This window comes from Sceloporus occidentalis, unplaced genomic scaffold (assembly GCF_023333645.1).
Source record: "Sceloporus occidentalis isolate IW3139 unplaced genomic scaffold, rSceOcc1.0.p SCAF_96, whole genome shotgun sequence".
Classification (NCBI taxonomy): domain Eukaryota; kingdom Metazoa; phylum Chordata; class Lepidosauria; order Squamata; family Phrynosomatidae; genus Sceloporus; species Sceloporus occidentalis.
The window spans coordinates 2,848,021-2,867,303 of record NW_028317076.1 but is presented as its reverse complement, the minus strand read 5'-3'; the positions used below and the strand labels follow the sequence as shown (position 1 = coordinate 2,867,303).

Sequence of the window (19,283 nt, the reverse complement as noted above, 5' to 3'; positions counted from 1 at the left end):
CATCTTCCGGTTCCTTTAAGGACCGCCATGAAACCTACGCGTTGATGGAGTCCTCTCGGGGAGTTTAAATTAAACAAACTTTATCGGTGTAATACGAGGAAACAAAACATGGTTGGAATGTACATGAGCCATTTCATTAACACAAACATTCTGGGCCAGTACCTCTCCCAGCGGTGTTGATTATAAATCCTAGGGTTTTAACAATCTATACATGCGCGAGGCCTTGTCGTGAGAAACCCATGCACATCGTTAACCCATAGCTGTGCCTTTACTTTGCATGTGTCCCCCAGGCCCAGTCATGCAAGGACTAGAAAAGGCACAGAGACCTGGGCAGTGCTGGGCTTGGCAATCAGCCTATTCTAAATATAAAATCAGTGGGGAGGGATAAACGCGATCCTCGCCGCACACGTACAAAGCTAGCGTGGTGACAGCCGGTTAACCCTTTGCTTCCTGCGCCTAGAATGCAGTGTTTCTATACGTAGCCGGCCCATTTGTTTACAACGGATATCACGATATCGTGCCGTAGAACGCTAGAAGGAGATAAGAAGAAAACATCAATGTCTCCAGCACAGGAACTCGAGTCATCCACACCCATTAGCTCCTCCCTCTGTTAGTACTACCGGTGAACATGGCTGCAGCTCCTTCTGCTGCTGCCGCCGCGCAGGACGAGCTAAGTAAGTTATAAAGGATCGTTAGATGGGTAGGGGCAGTGTGGCAGGGCGATCGGTGCGATCACTAAACCTGTATAGTATTACACGTGATGCCGTGTTGCGGTGGTCACGCGTGACACTGGCTGATAGGGGTTAATGAGCAGTGGCTGCTGCCGCCCTTAGTAGTGCCGGGTATGTGTGTTCTCTGTGTCCGGCCACCAAGGAGCATGTATGTTAACGTGCCGATCAGCGGTGCTGCTGCTGTGTATGAATGAAAGAAAAGGCGTGTGAAGTGTGTGTTGTTTCCTGTGTGTTTTTCCCAGGCCTGTGTGCATGACTTGCACAGTCATTGCCAGCGCTGCCAAACTAGGTTCTATGACTAAAGGACAATGACCTGACATCTTTTCATGTATTTGAGTGTAGGTGTGTTTGGTACATTTGTAGGAGGCAGAGGTAACCTACCCACTGTAATACCTGTTATACAAATCAATGCCAACAGGCTTATTATTTTTGGTTGGGTAAGAAGATATATATACCGGTGTGTGTGTATATGTATGTGTATATATATATATATATATATATATATATATATATATATTAGATTCCATAATGCTATTATGATCGGGCAGAAAAGATCAGACATTCTGTTACATAAGGAGGAGAGAGTCTTGCTCTTGTGAGCTTACAATCTATCAGTTCTCCTTAATTGTAAGGCGATAGAAGTAGCGTTTAAAAATTGCGTTTTCTTTTAAACCTGTAAAAACGTACTTGTTTAGGATCTCTGAAAGTGAAAGTATATACTTGTTGAGCAACCTACAAATTATGTGTGTGTGTGTCATAGGAGATGTTATAGAAACATTTATATACTTAACTGGGTTTCACGATGTATAGGAAGGAATTTTATTTCATAGGAGGTAAAATAAATGAAATGGAACAATAGATCATTATCTAATACTACATTGCCAGATGCTTAGGTGTAATGTATGGAAGTTTAGCTTTCTGAGAAGGTGGTGGATAAGTGGAACAGCATCCCAGTTGGTAGATATGTATGTGGGATATTGGTCATATTTTCACAGATGCCATTACAGATTGTTAAAAAAAAAATTAAATAAATAAAACAAAACCATAAAGTTAAAATATTGTTTGTATTAAAGCTGGCAAAGAACAGATGCTCATACTTGCTTAGGATGGCTCATACTTCAAGCTACCCTGTTTGAGATTACACAGTGGCATGCTAGTTTTTCAGATAACTTTATTTATGAAGCCTGTTATGTGTATTAGTTTTTTTTTTAAATGTATCCAAACACATTTCTATTTCTTATATGCTTAGTCAGGCACCGTTACAGTTATGATGGAACACTGTAAAACATATGGAAGCCTCTGCTACGACTTATCACCAAAGATAAATTCAGATACAAGACATGCCAATCCCTTCATTGAAAAAAAAAAATTACATTTTGTATTCGGAAACAAATATTGCACGATACAAATTAAGTTAAAGTCCCAAAATCAACTATTCTGGAGAATTAATACAACTGTCCATTGTAGAACCCTGTGCTTCTTGTAAACAAACCACATCATGATGATCAATGAGCTGTTCAAACAATGTACGGATAGTGTTTTGGAGAACTTGCAAAGCAATAATGATGGTTGGGTTATAAAATAATTTCTAAACTATAAGCACCCTTGAAATCATCATTAAAGAATGAAGCGCTACTTCAAACTGCTTAGAGAAGGCTGTCGGTTCTTGTTGACCCAATTAAGAGGGCATTTGCCAGAGAAGAAACTAAGAGGCCCCTCGTAACTGTCAAGGTGTCGGAAAGCTCAACATTGGAGACGGGTAACCAACCGTTACCTGGATTCTTCACAAACCAGTACTTTATTAGCGTATGGCAAAAAAAGAGCCATTCATAAGAAACCCGTATCAAACCTCATTTGTATTTTGTTAAAGGCAATGCAGAACATATAAATACACACCAGCAAAATGATTCTCTTCCCTGATGAGACCAAAAATACTTTTTTGTTCAGTTCTGTGATTCACTCAAAGCCAACACCATCTCAAGGTGAAACACTTGGGTGGCGTCGTTATTTGGCGGTGTCCTGCCGTGGAAAACTTGTCGGGACTGAGGGCAACCTGGATGAAGCCAAATACAGGGCAGCTCTAGGAGAATATGCTCCAGCTTGCATTCTTTGGGACCATGTTTGGAGCAGTGGCTCCTCTTCCAATAAGACATTGACCCTGGTCACACTGTCAGCTTTTGCTCATGGGTTGTTTAAAACAAGAACCTAAAAAGGTGATTTTGAACTGCCCAGTCAGGCCTCAATCCAGTTGTGAAAACAGCGGTTCTAATTGAACTTGACAAAGATTAGATATGTAGTTCAAGAAGAATGGAAAATGTTTGTTTTGGTTTCATTTTGTTGTGTTTATGTTGTTGAAGAGAGAGGATGACCTAGTACAGTATGACCTAGTACAGTAATCGTTTCAGTAGTCCATCCCCCTGCTCTAGTAGGTACAATGAACAAAATACGTAGCCTTGGCTACTCTGACGTCTAGCTGGGTCATAGCATAGCTTGCTAAGCATTTGAAACTAACATTAGAAAACGTTTCATCACTGGAAATATGAGATGCTCTACTTCTCTATGGTATAAAACAAATGAAGCTGTGCCGTGTGCTCTGAAAATGTCCCAGCTGTCTCCTGTCTTACCATTCATGAAAACGTAGCAGAAGCGCCGTGATAAAATTAGCCTTTAACAGGCCTTAGACTGGCTACTAACTTGCTTGCTTGCTAGCTGTCGTTCATTTGGCCTTGTTTGTTGCTCGTGTGCTGTAATTTATATTTAAAGGAACACTCCAGCTATCATATAATAGTTGAGTTTCATCTTTTTCTTAACATTTCATGCATAGAGGGTTTCATAAGAATTGATTGCATGTGCGGTGTGACAGAATGAGCTGTCATACAAGGCCCCAAGGCCCCATTGTTAAACTAATCCCATTAACAGGATGGCTACCAGGGGGATATTCAGTAGCTAAAGGGGATTAAAGGTTGGGTTGTCTACCTGTTTATCAATGTTAATTTATGTTAATGAAGTTCTGTGGCTATATCAGTCTATGTTTTACATCAATAAACCGTTCATTCCTGCTGTACTCAGTTCAAGGTAGTTGTGTCTACTTATTGGGTACACATAGCAGGGTTCCAAGGTGCGCATGCTGACTGGTGCTGGAAGTGATTCCGGGGACAACAGGAGGATACATGTGGGTGATCTCTGGGAGTTACTACAGCTCTCTTGGTGAACCCGTTACATGCGGATACTCCTCACCAGTCAGATCCAGCTGTGGCTTTTATAGGAGCTCATAGGGGTTTAATCAGACTCCCCACATCCATGTATTTAAAGGGCTTCCATTGATTTCATTCCTGATAGTGAAAGTCCTCCCAATGAAATGCAGATAGATTAGAGGCAATTCAGCAACACCGCTTGCAGCATCTTCAGCAAGTGCATATCTGAATCTTTTTTTTTTTTTTTTTTTTTTTTTTTTTAAAACAAGGCTACTAAGTAATTTTATATGCATTCATCTTTATTGTAGTTCTATGGGGCATTAGACTGTCCATTTATGACTGATATTCTCTATCATTTTAATTTGAAGTTCTAATTACAATTCCGAATCACAGGCTAGGATGCTGAAACATATGGTGAATGCAGAACTTGCAATTTTGCTACCACATTGAAGCGTAGGATACAGATTACAGTACATTAACAATGTTTGTCAGTGATATTGTCTCAGCAACCTCAAATGTTATACACCATTTTAACTGAAATGTCTTGTATTCACAGACCAGTTAGAGCGGGTGTTTTTACGTCTTGGCCATGCAGACACCGATGAACAGCTGCAGAGTATCATCTCCAAGTTCTTGCCACCGGTTCTTCTCAAGCTTTCTAGTGCCCAGGAGGGAGTACGGAAGAAGGCAAGTCCTCAATACCAAGAGAAAAGATAGTTACAAGTCATAATGATGCTGGTGCTTATTTATGGTTATAACCAGATGTTTTGGCTTTACTAAGTGGTTTGTTTGGTGGTCGGGGAAGAGTGAGCCTCCATGTGCCCGTTTTGATATTTTTTTTTGCTTGCATCGTTGGCAAATCTAGCGAAAAAAGGACAATATCACATAGCATACTGTTAGCACCACTATATACAGATGTCTCTACAAGGGACTTTGAGAAGTCTTATATTTCTTTGTTCTTCCTCCAAGGTTATGGAGTTACTTGTTCACTTGAACAAAAGGATCAAGAGTCGTCCCAAGATCCAGCTTCCTGTGGAAACACTTTTAGTCCAGTACCAGGATCCTGCAGCTGTGTCTTTTGTGACTGTAAGTCGTGATGGTATTCATTTAATTAATCATTACTTATGTACCCTCCATAATTGTCTGCAGACTTCACACCGTCACATACATAAATAATTGTTTTCTCTCTTGGTGGTAGAATGAATAAATACATACAACCACAGGATTTGATAGGTTGTTACCATGGAAACTGAAGAAACTTTTGTATTGTTCTGATGTGATTTACATTATGAGATTAAATATTTAAAATAACCGATCTAAGGTTTTTTGGCTAACAGTGCATTTATTATTTTGTCTAAATGGAGTCCTCTTAATTGTGTTGTTTTTCACAGCTCAACGTATCGGGCTACTTTTTTTGTATGTTGACATTCTCCAATCATTAACTTATGGATAATAAAAAATTTTAAGTTAAAATATTTGATTAACTTTTGTGGGTACGGCCATCATAGTTTTTCGTTATTACCAGTATTGGGTAAGAAGACTTTTTTTTTTTTTTTTTTTAAATGAAAGGGAGAGATTGCAAAGTGTTACTTCACCATTCATTATAAAGGGTCATTCCTGGCGGGTTTCTCAAGGAGGAAGAGCCTGTATAATGCATAGGTAAATTGTTAAGGAGACCTGCAGATTTAAGCATGCTTTGTATAGGGCCAGCCAAGCTCTTCTTGTAGCAGAACCTGGGGTAGGCCCTTCATAATACATAGCAAATTCAGGAAGCTGAAACTACATGTTTCCCATAATTTCTCCTGCCAATGCTTCCTTCAGTGAATAAACCTCAGTGTTTGTAACCACTTTTTGTATAATTTATAATGCACTAAATTCCTATAATACTGCTTTGTGGCAAACAGAATGTCCCAGTCATAATCTCCTAGACAGACCCTCTATCTAACTAGGGTCTGCAGGGAAATGGACTTCATTAGCATATGCAGTACTTAATTAGCAAAGCCCTGCCTTATTTATTGCTATGCAACATTACTATGTACAGCACTGTATTAAAACACCCCAAAAATATGCATGTTTTTCATGTGATGTTACCTTGAGGCTAAACTTCATCAATACTTGCTTCCCTACAGAATTTTACAATAATCTATATAAAAATGGGCTACCCCCGGTTGCCAATCGACAAACAATGTGAGTTGGCCCCAAGCCTGCTAACAGCGATGGAAGGCAGACCTCAGCCTCAGCAAGACAGGTTGGTATGGTCCCTTCAGATGTCGCACAAAAGGGATGCTCTTAGGATGCTCCTCAATTACCACCCCTTACAGAACTTGTTCAAGCGAGGGGGATCTTTAATGGTCACTTATCAGAAAGGCGCTTATTGATGATTCATTCACCTGTGCTCACCTGAGGAGATACTGAAGACATGTAACAGTGGGGAAGATTGGGAGCTATGCCTTGGTGGCTATGTACATGAATCCATGTTAGAAGTGCTGTTATGATGCTACGTGTTCTTTTTTTGATTGGTCCTTGTTTGGTTTGTAAAATAGTCCATGGTGAAGACTAGTGTGACATCCTGAACATTATGGGAAGAGTAACCGTAACTTCCTGCCTTTGGGAATTCCATGCCTATTTCTTCCCGTTAGTTGTAGCCTTCTGCAGGGGTCATGACAAGAAGACTGTGATCTATAGGGGGGGGGGGAGATATTATACAGGTTTAGCCATGCAAAGTCACTGAACTAACAATGCTCAGGTAAGATCGTCTGACATTGTGCTTTTTTTTTTTTTTTTTTGACAAACTATAGATTTTTGGATATATGATACTTCTAAAATGAATTGTATATGGGTTTTTTTTGTTTTTTTTTTACAATTAAGATATTTATAGGCACATTTAGTAGATGCAAATGAATTTACAGATTTAATGAGGATAACCAGGAGACAAGTGTAACAGTTAATAGCCAAGTTTATAATGAAGGCTTTGAATTACATGTTACACTACATTGTTACAGCATTGAAATTAGAGATTGGCTGAGCGATAATGTGATGTTACATTCCCCCTCTCTCTTTGAATTGTATATCTTTTTGATAACTGACTGATTTATTCTATTGATATTTTATTTCAGCCTAATGCACATCCTGATTCCCACCCTTTATCATATGAAGTACCCCAGTGAATCATATAAATCCACATCTCTTTTTAACCTTACTGAGAAGCCAAAGACTGTTCAGCTCCTTTTGGATTTTATGTTGGATGTTCTCCTGATGCCGTATGGGTAAGAGCGGCTGAGTGTGTTCAAAGAAGAATGCTTCCAATTTGTGTCTACTAGTGTCTAAACATTTTGAATCTTTGCTACGTAAATGAAACACTGTGGTCATTTCTGTGCCCAAGACTATGTAAAGCCTTGGAGTTAGTCCTAGAACTTACCAAGATGCTTGTCTACAGGATCTTGTCAACACCAATAATTCTGGAATTATACGTTCAGCAGGTTTCCAAGTAATTAGACTGTGTACTTTTAGACATCTTTCCTGAAAATACATTTCTCTCTTACCGTGTATAGATTTGTATTGAGTGAACCTCAGAGTCGCCAGATGTCCTCACAAGGTTCTTCGACAAGTGGTGGTGTAGGAATCCCTCAGCCTCCCCCTGGCTTAAGCTTCTATGCTGCCAAGCGTGTGGTGGGAGATAACCCATGGACCGCTGAACAGCTAGAACAGGTAATTTATTGCTTTATTTGGGCTACGAAGGGTGTTGAAATGCCCCACTCTCTTGTAATTATTATCATCTTGTATTTATTAAGTGCCAACAAATACATAGATACATCAGGAGTTGAGTACCCTGGCCGTGAGCTGCCATCTAACTTTATTTTACTCCTACACAAAGTTCCTGGCAGAATGGTGGGCTTTTGAGGGTTCTGCTTGAGGGTTCTATTATGGGTAATTGAAACAAAAGGAGGCTGAAAAGAGGGCCTACTCTCTCTCCTATAGCAGTAATTAAGGCTATGTAGCTTCAGGATGCAGAAGAGGATATATAAATTAAAATAAACAGAGGGGTGGGTTAGTGCCTGCACACTGTGTGAGGAGACTCTTACCCGCCCAGGGGAAGCAGGAACCTGGACAGGACAAGTTTCCTCACGCAGTGTGCGAGCTCCACAGCAGTAAGCTGCGAGCCCATGTTAGGCCCGGGTAAACATCTGCTCGGCCAGCCCACCGGGCAATCCCCTGATGAGTGGCACTCCGTGCGGACCGCTTCCCTTAGGTACGCTACTGATACCTTTTTAATCCAGCAGGGGCCCGGTTTCAGAAGGTAGGTAGCACACAGCTTGGGATGTAACCGAAATGCTCTATTATGCCTTTCATGTTTCTTCCTAAGAACTTAACTTTAATTGCACCAGTAATGCTTGATGGAAGTTCAGTATTAGTGTAGGATTTTTTTCTTTGATTTCTTCATGTTGCAGAATAACACGGTTTAATATAATGCCACCCTACTACTTTTCTTTCAGTGCAAATTAGGAATTGTGAAGTTTATTGAGGCTGAACAAGTGCCTGAGCTGGACTCTGTCATACACCTTGTAATAGCATCCAGTGACACACGACATAGCGTGGCTACAGCGGCAGACCTGGAGCTAAAGAGCAAACAGAGGTGAGAAACACAAGATGGTTCCGTCACAGAGAAGTTGGCAGTAAGGTGCTTCTGCTCATATTTGCCTTGATGGACTTGAATGCATTGGAGTATATCCCCCAATCCTCCACGTTCAGAAATACGTTTTTCTGTAAACAAAGTATGGCTGCAGTGGCTTTTTACTTTCAGGTCTAAGTGATACTGATGTCCAATTGTGCAGCGTGGATTACAACATACCGTATTGGCTCGGATATAGGCCGCCCCCGTATATAGGCCGCACCCTAAAAGTTTTTTAAAAAGCACCAAAAAAACATGCTGCCACTCTGTCTCCCCCCCCCCGAGATATGCTGCCACTGCCCCCCCCGAGATATGCTGCCACTCCCCCCCCCCCCCCGAGATATGCTGCCACTCTGCTCCCCCCCCGACCTACCAGAGCAGACTCGCGGGGCTGGCGGGGGACATCTACGCAATACGCGTATACAACTTCCGGTGCCGGGACTCAGCGGATGTGCAGGCACCGGAAGTTGTACACGCGTATTGCGTAGATGTCCCCCGCCGGCCCCGCAAGACACCCGGGAGTCTGCTCTGGTAAGTCTGGGGGGCAGAGGTAAAACGCATCGTGTGGACGGTCACCGGCTGCGGCGATGCGGGTAAAGAACCTCCGCAGCCGGTGACCGTCCGCACGATGCGCTTAGACAACCTCCCGTGCCGGCACCCCCCCAGTGGAAAGTGCTGGCAGGGGAGGCTGTCTGAGCGTATCGGGGAGTAGGATGCAGGTCCCCTGCACCGCTGCGGGGGATCTGTATCCTAACCCCGATGCCTGCCCGGCGCCCGGGACTGCATGTCCCGGGCGTCGGGCGCTAGACCCCGAATATAGGCCGCACCCCCACTTTAAGTCTTTAAGGAAAAAGTGCGGCCTATATTCGAGCCAATACGGTATTTAAAATGAAAAGCGAAACAAAAACTTTCATCTACAAAGAGTAGATCACTGGGCTAACAGTGTGGTTATATTGGCGGCATATATCTAATACTGTAAGATGAAAAAATATGTAATGTATAATTCTTTTTTTCTCATATTTAGCTTGATCGACTGGAATGACCCCATTATTATCAACAAGATGTACAAAGTTTATTTGGGAGACATACCACTTAAGACAAAGGAGGTAAGATTCAAACATGACCAAAATACTAATATGTAAATCAATCCGTTATTCAACATATATGCAATTCTACCTTCCGTCTTCGAATGACCCCGTAATGGGGAACTCTAGCTAACCATACATAAACAGTAGGGTAACCCTTTCTTTCCAAGTTAACTGCTGGGTCTGAAATAATTTTGTCCTGGTGTAGTCCTCTAGTTCTTCGCTTGGGAGATGTCACTGCAAGTTTCACTTGAGTGCCACCCATAGAAAGTATAAGGCTCTGTAGGGGTGGCATCGCCCAAGTGAAGAAACAGAAGACATTTGGAGAACTGCAGCTGGAAAATTTCAGACAGGGCACTTCACCGGGATGGAAAGGTTAGCGTTTTCTCGTGCTCTCATTTACACTTGCCTTCTCTCTCTCGCGCTCCCATTCACATTTGCCTGCTCTCTCGCGCTCCCATTCACATTTGCCTGCTCTCTCGCACTCTCATTCACATTTGCTTGCTCTTGCACTATGTGTCTCCCTAACTTCTTCGCCGACCTCTTTGCTGTCCCTTTGCCCTTCTCTGCAGCTGTTCGTCATGTTATCCGCTCCGTTAACCAGGTCTCTCTGAGCACTCCCCCAAAAGGAGTCTCTTGGTACACTCTCTCCCCAGATTAGAGGAAAGGGGAGAGGTTGTCGCCATGGCTCTGCCCTTTTGCAGAAAGGCTTCATGAGGCCAGAAGAATAAAGACGGATTCATGAAGAAAGACAGGTGTTTCTGCACCTCTCTTTCCCCTGCAAATCTGGATATATGGGGCATTCCACGGCAGGTTTAACCCACTGAGCTCCAGGATAAAAATGTGACTGACTATATATAAACACTCAGTAAAGTGAGGTTATCCTTCGTAATACCTGAGGATCAGTCACCATCGTATAATGAATGTGGATGGGTGAGATGCTTGGGTTTGATAAGGCCTACAGTAGGGACACAATATGTATATAGGTTGAACTTGATGGACTTTGGTCTTTTTTCAACCTTATGAACTATGTTACTATGTTACAGCAACAAAAAACCTAAATACAGCACTACACCGTGCTGTCATTATATCATGGAACTTAACCCTTTGAATTCCATAGTGGTAAAGAGATTTCAGTATGTGTTTGGGAGTATCAAAATCGACTTAATTTAAGTGCACTCTCTAGATGGATGTTCAGTTTAAATGTTATGTTTCCTCTGGGTTTTTTTCCTCATGTTTTTGTCCTAATAAATGCTATTTAATTTTTTTAGGGACACGTGATAAAGCCTGAATTGAAGCGAGATCCTGTGAGCACGAGGGTCAAATTAAAGATTGTCCCCCATCTCTTGAGATCCAGACTTGCAGCAGAGATATTTCCTCCTAACATACAGGTATTGTGTCCATACTGACTTCTCAGAATTTGCTGCCTACTAATTTCACTATATATAGTATGCAAAACCTCAGAATATTTTAAGTTCCAGTGACAGATCACTTAATAAATACAGTTTTTCATATTAAAATAGAATTCATTTTTTTCATAGAAATAAAAGTTTGTCACTTTCTTACATTTTCATATTGAAGCACTCCCTACCTGTGTCAGAGCATATAGTTTCTATTCCAATTAGTACTGATAAAATGCTGAAGAGGTTATTACTGAACCCAGTCGCACAGGGGAAATGCATATATAGATACATAGGCTTCCAATGCCTGTGCATGCACATTGGACCTTTCTGGCTGATATAAGGAGGCAGACGGGGGGCATGCAAATCAAATATAGTGAGGAAAAAAACACTGTTTCTAATTTTCTTTATTCGTAATTTTCATTGTGGTTAATAATTCATAATTATTTCAATCATTAATATACATGAGATTCTGAATAATGGTCTAATTTTCTGTTAAAGGTGGTTTATGATGGGCTCTTTGGAGGAAATACAAATGCAAAATTAAGAGTACTATCCCTACAGTTTGTACATCATATCTGTAGCACGTAAGTAACGGTGTGAGCTTCCCTTTTGGTCATAATTTGGGATTATTATAAAGTGAAATTCTGTTGGAAAATCAGACATCAGAAACATTCCACTGACTAATAATATGGTGAGACCACTCTTCATTCTTTTAGTAACCCTCAAAATGCACGTATGTTGTATTGAATACATTTATATTATACATTCTCTTTAGTGGTTTGGATGAGTTAATGGTGGTGTATGCTGAGCTGATAACAAATCCCGCTTTATTGGTGGGTGTCTTGATAATGCATCCTTGTGCTACCTGGGCACTTTATGGCAAACTTAGAAAACCGTGTCTTTTGATTGGCTCAGCTGGCTATTATTAACATGTCCCATTATTTTCTTAGATGCTCCGACAGTAAAATAAAGCCTCTTGGCCCAATGCTGCTGAATGGACTCACCAAGCTCATCAATGAATACAAAGAGGTAATAAAATCGTATTACTGTATGGAGAAATTGGATATACTAGCATATTTAACTTTTAGAATTGTATCTAGTTCATAGTTTTGTGGAGAAAACTGAATTATTATGTCACCGAAAGGGAGGCACTATTAGATTGTTGCCAAAGAAACTAAAAATGTAAATGCTATGTAAATTAACTTAAGTAGAAACCATGCACTAAACGTTAATTCTTGCTATCTGCATGAGTTTGCCCTCCGATAATTATCAGTAATTATGGGATATCCATTTTCAGTTCATATTAATCATGTGATCTCTAGTATCATAGTAGATGCTCAAGGGCACTCACCTTCTTTAAATGGGGGGACTACATGGGCCAGATGTCATGCTAGAAGTCTTACTATCCCAATGCATGTAGTACAGACCAGAGCTATACGATCGGAGTCCTTATAAGCCAACCAATTTTGATACGGCTCCAGCGGTTTTCCCATTAATGTATAAATAGCCTAGATTCTGTAGGGAACTGTAACCTCCAGGTAAGCAAACATTACTTTGCACCCCTATGAATGAACTGTAAGATTGTATGTAGGGAAATAATTATTAATATTAATTAATAATCATTAACAATAATGAATCCATTGTTTGGATAATTACATTCCCCGGCTGAATTATGTTACAAGGAAAATGTAATGTGTGTTTTTGAGCAATTATGTTCAAGTAGGTTTCAATAGACTTTTAAGTAGAATAAATATAGAACAAGTATTCTTTTTTATTTGTTATATAATAAACCTGTCTTAATTTTTTTTTTCCATTGTATGCTATTATCTTGCCTACTTAAGGATGCTGTCTCTTTACTTTTTAAGGATCCTAAATTGTTGTCTATGGCGTATTCTGCTGTCGGGAAGCTGTCCACGTAAGTACATGGTGCATTGGCTGTTGTGAAGGGCCATTTAAAATGTGCATCTACAAAGAGATATTTGTGCCGAGCATTCTACAAGCGTCCCCAATTGTGGCAATACAGATCTTAAAGGTGCTGTTCGACTTCAAGCAGGTGATATCATCAGATATGCTGCTTCATGTAATGAGGAGAATAAAAAAACCTGTCTTTTTACTTCTTTGCTCAATGGTCACCATCAAACGGCATTTGAAGTTTTAGTAAGATACTGGCGTTGCTTGGCAACAGGGCCCTGACATTCATCTCCGCAGGCACTCTTCCTATAATCAGCCTTGCGCATGTGAAGATTATCCGCGATCAGCAGAATAATATGTAATTGTAATAAGAAATTCCAAAATATATTTTCTTTAATTACCGCTGCTCTATTCTGAATAGTGCAGTCCCCTTTTAGTCTCTGTTGTCAGAAATGTGTGGTTATACAGGAGCAGATGGCTCTGAGTGACGGAATGACATATTCATGGGGAATAACATTTCAGGAAGAGATTGCATGATAAACTTGTTGAAAATGTACATATTACAAGTATTAACATATTAAAGTAGTTTGTAATCTTAAAAAAAAAATAAATAAATATATATATATCAAGTGGAACATCAGCTTTAAGTAAATAACAACCTAGTTAGACATTTTAAAACCTAAAGTGGGGGTGGATTAAGGGATTAGTGATGTCCATTGCATGTACATATTAACCCATAACAAATCAATAAAATAAATAGAGGGACGCTCGCTCAGCAACAGCTCCTTGAAGATTTTTCTTGAGATGAGTTTAATCTCCTTGCGCGCAGCTTATTTATTTATTTTAGAATTGTCTCGCGCCGCGAGCACAGCTGATTGCACCAATCAGCTGTGCTTATTTTCCCGCCGCATAGAACGCTCGCGCAAACGCTCGTGCTGCAGCACAGCTGATTAACCAATCAGCTGTGCTAAATAAACTACCTGCCCAGCAACCTAGAATTAGATTTAGCTAACCTAGCCCGCCAAAACTTTATGCCTTATCTTTCCTGACCTTTTAGTGACCCCTGTTATATAACTAATGTCCAGCAACAGACAATTAGCGTGCCGCTTAGGCAGCTTGCGCTTTCAAAGCACACTGTTCATGTATTTTTCCTGTAAAATGAGTGTCTCTTTGAGATGCTGCTTATTTACACATCTGGTGATTGCATCCTGGCTTCAATCAGAGGTTGACCAGATGTCCTCTTAAACCTGCGACACACATAAGTTTAGGGTAAATCACAATTTTTATTCAGTTTTGGTAGTTCAAAGAGGGGTGGGGGAGAACAGAAGGAAAAAAGGGAAGAGGGAAGGTACAAGTCAAAAATACACAACATCCATGAGGTATCCCCATACAATGCATGAAATAAATAGCAACAGTAGGAATGGCGAGCAATCGATGTCTTAAGCTCACGACATGGCGCGCATTCCAAACCAACAATAATGGCCCAGCACACTGAGGAAGCGGCCAGAGAGGACGCAGAGGGGCGAAGGTAATGGAGAAAGCGCGGCAATGGAAACGCACCCTAGGACGCAGGCTCAAGTGGAGACCTGGCACATATAAAGCACCAGACACATAGAGGCAAGGGCAAAGAACGAGGAGGAGAATAGGGGTAGGGAAGATAACGGGGAACAGGGGGAGGGAGAGAAAAGAAGAAGAAGGAGGAGGAAGAAAGGGAAAAGAGAAAAAAAAAAAAAGGGAAGGGGGGGTAGGGAAAGAAAGAAAAAAGAGAAGGAAGAGAAGCGCGCAAGAGGGAGGGGGAAGATCTAAGCCAAGAGGGGGCGGATAAGAGGACCAGACACAAACTCCAACCAATAGAACCAGGTGGACCTGTAGCGCTCAGTCGCCCCAGTTGCCAAGAGATGTAATTCCTCAAAAATCCGTATCCGCTCCACGCGGAGTACCCACTCCTGAAAAGAAGGTGGATCAGGGCTACCCCAGTGTAGGGGTACCAGAGCCTTCGCCGCAGTCAGGAGATGACGCAACACAGACTTCCGGAACCAACGCACAGAGTAAGGCATATGGAGAAGGAGAAAGAATTCCGGGGTGAATGGGATGGACTTGTCCGTGAAGCGCTGTATCTGTGCATGAACAGAGGTCCAATACGGGACAATGCGCGGACAGTACCACCACAAATGAAGGAGGGAGCCCGGGGTGGCATCGCATCTCCAACACCTGTTGGGGACATCAGGGCGGTAAGCGGAAGTGATGCTCGGGGGCCTATACCAGCGAGCTAACAATTTGTAGGACATTTCCCGGTCCCCATTACTCCGAGAACAACCATGCGTGAGGAGGCATATTTTCTCCCAATGGTCATCCGAAAAGGTGGCCTGAAGCTCCAATTCCCAACTCCCCATGAAGGAAGGTGGAAGCGTATGAAAGGCCTCAAGGAGGAGGCCATACAACCTGGAAATGCCATGCGGCGGAAGTGAGGAAGCCAGACAGAGGTCCTCAAATCGTGTGCGGCTGCGCAACATAGCATGCTTCCAGGGCTGAGACCGGAAAAAACTACACAGCTGGGCATAACGGAACCTATCCAGTAGGGAAGGAGGCGAGCAGACAGCCAATTGCGTTAGGGGCTTAAGACCACCCACGGACAGGAAGGATTGGATCGTCGGACCCACAGCAGGGCTGGAGGCCGTGAAGAGGTCGCAGCCCATCCCGGGTGGAAAATCAGGATTGTCCCGGACCGGAGTCAATGGAGAGGGGACAGAGGAGAGCCTCGTCTTCCGCACGATCTGGTGCCAGACGCCGAGGGTGGCCCGGATGAAAGGGTGTGGTAGGGATAACGTACGAGCCGTTGGAATCGAGAGCCAGGGCAAGCCCTTCATGGGGGGGCCAAGCAAGGCCGCCTCGGCAGAGACCCACTGCTTGTGGGCGGGGCTGTGAGACCACTCCAAGACCCGAAGCAGATGGCAGGCCCTGTAGTAAGAGCGGGGGCAGGGCAAAGCCAGGCCCCCAGCAGCCTTGGGGAGGATCAGGGTAGCAAAGCGAACCCGAGGGTTCCGTGAACCCCACACAAATAGCAGAAAGACAGACCGTAGCGTATCAAAAAAGGAGGGAGGTATCGCAATAGGGAGGGTCTGGAAGAGATACAAGAGACGAGGCATAATGTTCATTTTGATCGTGTTAATCCGGCCAGTCCAGGAGATCGCCAAGTTCTTCCAGGAGAGTAAATCAGCCTGGAGTCGCGCTAGTAAAGGCGAAAAATTATAATGGAAAAGCTGGGAGAAATCAGGAGAGAGCCACGTCCCGAGATACTTTATTTTGGGGCTACGCCAGGCAAAGGGGAAAGAAGCCCCCAGGGAGAGAGCCTCCTCCTGAGGCAGAGTAACATTAAGAATTTCCGATTTAGAGGCGTTGAGCTTGAAATTAGCGAGAGCGCCATACGTCGAGAACTCCCGAAGGAGAACGGGGAGGGTGAGTCGCGGACGGGTGATGACAAACAGAAGGTCGTCGGCGTATCCCAAAACCTTGTGGTGCGCGGACCCCAACTGGAGCCCACAGATATCAGAATGCAACCTGATGGCCTGGAGGAAGGGCTCAAGGGAGAGCACAAAGAGTAGCGGGGATAGTGGGCAACCCTGGCGAGTGCCATTACGAATAGCAAAAGGATCTGAGAAAAAGCCATTGACCTGGACACGAGCCGTGGGAGTGGAGTATAGAGACCGAATCCAAGTCAGAAGACCAGGGCCAAAACCCATGTGGGCCAGAGTGGACAACATAAAAGGCCAGTGCACCCTGTCAAAGGCCTTCTCCGCATCAGTGGAAAGTAGAATAGTCGGGGTAGAGGTGTGTTTAGCAGAATGTATAAGCGTGAGGGCACGGATAGTGCTATCCCTGGCCTCACGACCAGGGATAAAACCAGTCTGGTCAGGATGTACTAACGAAGACATAAAAGGTTTGATCCTGTTCGCAAGGATTTTAGCGAACAGCTTCAAATCCGTGTTCAACAGGGAGATGGGACGGTAACTGCTGCAAAGTTCAAGATCCGTGCCCTCTTTAGGGATCAGAGCGATGGAGGCTGCGAGAGTATGGTCATGAACGCGACCCCCCTGTAAGATAGAGTTAAAAGCAGCCACTAAGCGAGGGCCTAAAATGTCCCGGAACACAGAGTAATACCGCAACGGAAGCCCATCCGGACCAGGGCATTTGCCAGAGGGGGAGGACTTAAGCGCCAACCCGAGTTCAGACACAGTGATTGGGGAGTCAAGAAGAGCCGCGTCATCCGCGGTGATCTTCTTCCGAAGCGTAGAATCCAGATACGAATTAATGGCCGCCAAGTCATTAGCGGAAGGTGGGGCAGTGGGGTCTGGGCGAAGGTTGTAGAGGCCTTCGTAATAGCTCCGAAAACAATGGGATATATCCAAAGGATGAGAGAGGGTCCGGTTACCGGAGGAGCGCACCCTAGCGATATAAGTAGGCTTCCGAACCGCTCGCAGGGCCCTAGCTAAGTACTTCCCGGGTTTATCCCCATGCTCATAAAACAACGCCCTGGTTTTCAACAGGGAACGATGCATCCTACCGTTGAGGATAGAGGCAAGTTCTCCCCGAAGAGTCAAGAGATGCTGCAAGTCGCTTCCTGATAAGGAGGCTTTATGAGCCTGTTCAGCTGCGGTGATCTGGGCATAGAGCTGATCGATCCGCTCCGTCTCAAGGCGCTTGCGCCGAAAGCAAGCACTGATAAAATGTCCCCGAAGGACACATTTGTGGGCTTCCCAAACGGTCAGCAAAGGGGTCTCCGCGGATAGATTTTCCTCAAAATAGCGCTGGAGGACCTGGGAAGCTTCGGCGCAAGCCAAGTCGTCCGACAGGAGGGACTCGTTTAACCGCCAGGAGCGCGCAGGGGGCCGGGAAAGGGAAGAGGCTAAGGAAATAGAAACAGGGGCATGATCCGACCAGGTCACCGTTCCAATAGAGGAGCGACGTAGAAGTGAGGCAAAATGGCAAGGAAGGAAAAAATAATCAAGACGGGAATAGGAACCATGTGGAGTGGAATAGAAGGTATAGTCCCTGTCAGTGGGATGAAGAGCCCTCCAGCAGTCCACCAACTTGTGTGCCGTGAGGAGAGAGACGATCTTCCGCAAAACGTGGCGGGGAGTCCGCGTGGTGCCCGTAGAAGTGTCAAGGGAGGGATACAAAGCAACGTTAAAATCCCCACCCAGCACAAGGATCCCAGACTGGAAGCCAGAGAGCACCCGGAGGGCGGCACGCAAAACAGTATGTTGTCCCCGGTTGGGAAGATAGACATTAGCAAACGTGTAAGTGCGGTCGAGAATCGTTCCCTTGACAAGCAAGAATCGACCCTCCGGGTCAGCCCTCGTGTCCACAACCTGGAAAGGGACACGGGCAGAAAAAAGAATCGCCACCCCCTTGGTCTTGGCCGTCGGATTATTGCCAAAGAAGCCAGAGGGATACGAGCGGCACGAAAGCTTAGGGGCCCGCGGGCCATGAAAGTGAGTCTCCTGGACGAAGGCAACATCCACCCGGTCCCTCCGCAGATCCCTGAACAGAGAAGATCGCTTCTCAGGGGTGTTAAGGCCGTGGGCGTTAATAGAGAACAGAAGGAGCGGACTGTGCGCTGGTGAAGACATGACAAAGAGAGAAGTGGACCAAGGAGGGCAAGAGAAAGAGCAAAGGGAAGAGAAGGAGAGAAAGAGAAAAAAAAAAAAAAAAAAGGGGGGGGGGGAAGGATGAAGAAAAAGGAGGACCAGGAGGGAGGGAAGGGACAGAGGGGAACAGGAAGGGCAAAGAGCAATGAGAGGGAGGGGATAGGGTAGAGAAGACACACACTACGCCAGACGGGCAATACAAACCCGACAATACTACGGCGTCACCGTGTAGGGGAAGAGTCAACCGCGACAGAGAGGCCAAAGGAGAAACAAACCAGAACAGGTAACAAGAACGAAAAAGAAAACAAGAGAACCAAAGGCGGGCCGCCGCCCGCACACTCCGCAAAGAGGCGTAAAAAACAGCGGAGAATAGCCGCAAAGGCTGACAGGATAGGCCCAGAGCCCACTCCGGGGAGCTCAGAAGCACACCAAAAACCGTAAGATAGCGAACGGTACGAAAAAAAAAAAATAAAAAAATAAAAAATATAGATATATATATACAGATACCCCGTCATACAATAGCATACGCGGCATGAGGAGGATTCACCGCAGGTGAACGGCAGTACACAATATGAGACGAGGAACTAGCACAGATCCACAGTCCACAATACATTCAATATGATACATGACACGAGCCTAGGT

At 43.9% G+C, this 19,283-nt stretch overlaps 1 protein-coding gene across 1 annotated transcript in view; it reads left to right on the top strand.

The window, feature by feature from the left end:
- Positions 1–628: 628 nt before the first annotated feature.
- The window catches only part of LOC149284274 (proteasome adapter and scaffold protein ECM29-like), a 51,044-nt gene continuing 32,389 nt past the window's right edge, over positions 629–19,283 (top strand). The window contains exons 1-12 of the mRNA XM_089496964.1: positions 629–674; positions 4,482–4,612; positions 4,895–5,011; positions 6,055–6,173; positions 7,042–7,191; positions 7,477–7,633; positions 8,419–8,558; positions 9,619–9,700; positions 10,951–11,070; positions 11,581–11,666; positions 12,033–12,111; positions 12,948–12,997. Of these exons, the coding sequence (XP_089353090.1) occupies positions 629–674; positions 4,482–4,612; positions 4,895–5,011; positions 6,055–6,173; positions 7,042–7,191; positions 7,477–7,633; positions 8,419–8,558; positions 9,619–9,700; positions 10,951–11,070; positions 11,581–11,666; positions 12,033–12,111; positions 12,948–12,997 (1,277 nt within the window). The remainder of the gene's footprint in view (positions 675–4,481; positions 4,613–4,894; positions 5,012–6,054; positions 6,174–7,041; positions 7,192–7,476; positions 7,634–8,418; positions 8,559–9,618; positions 9,701–10,950; positions 11,071–11,580; positions 11,667–12,032; positions 12,112–12,947; positions 12,998–19,283) is intronic.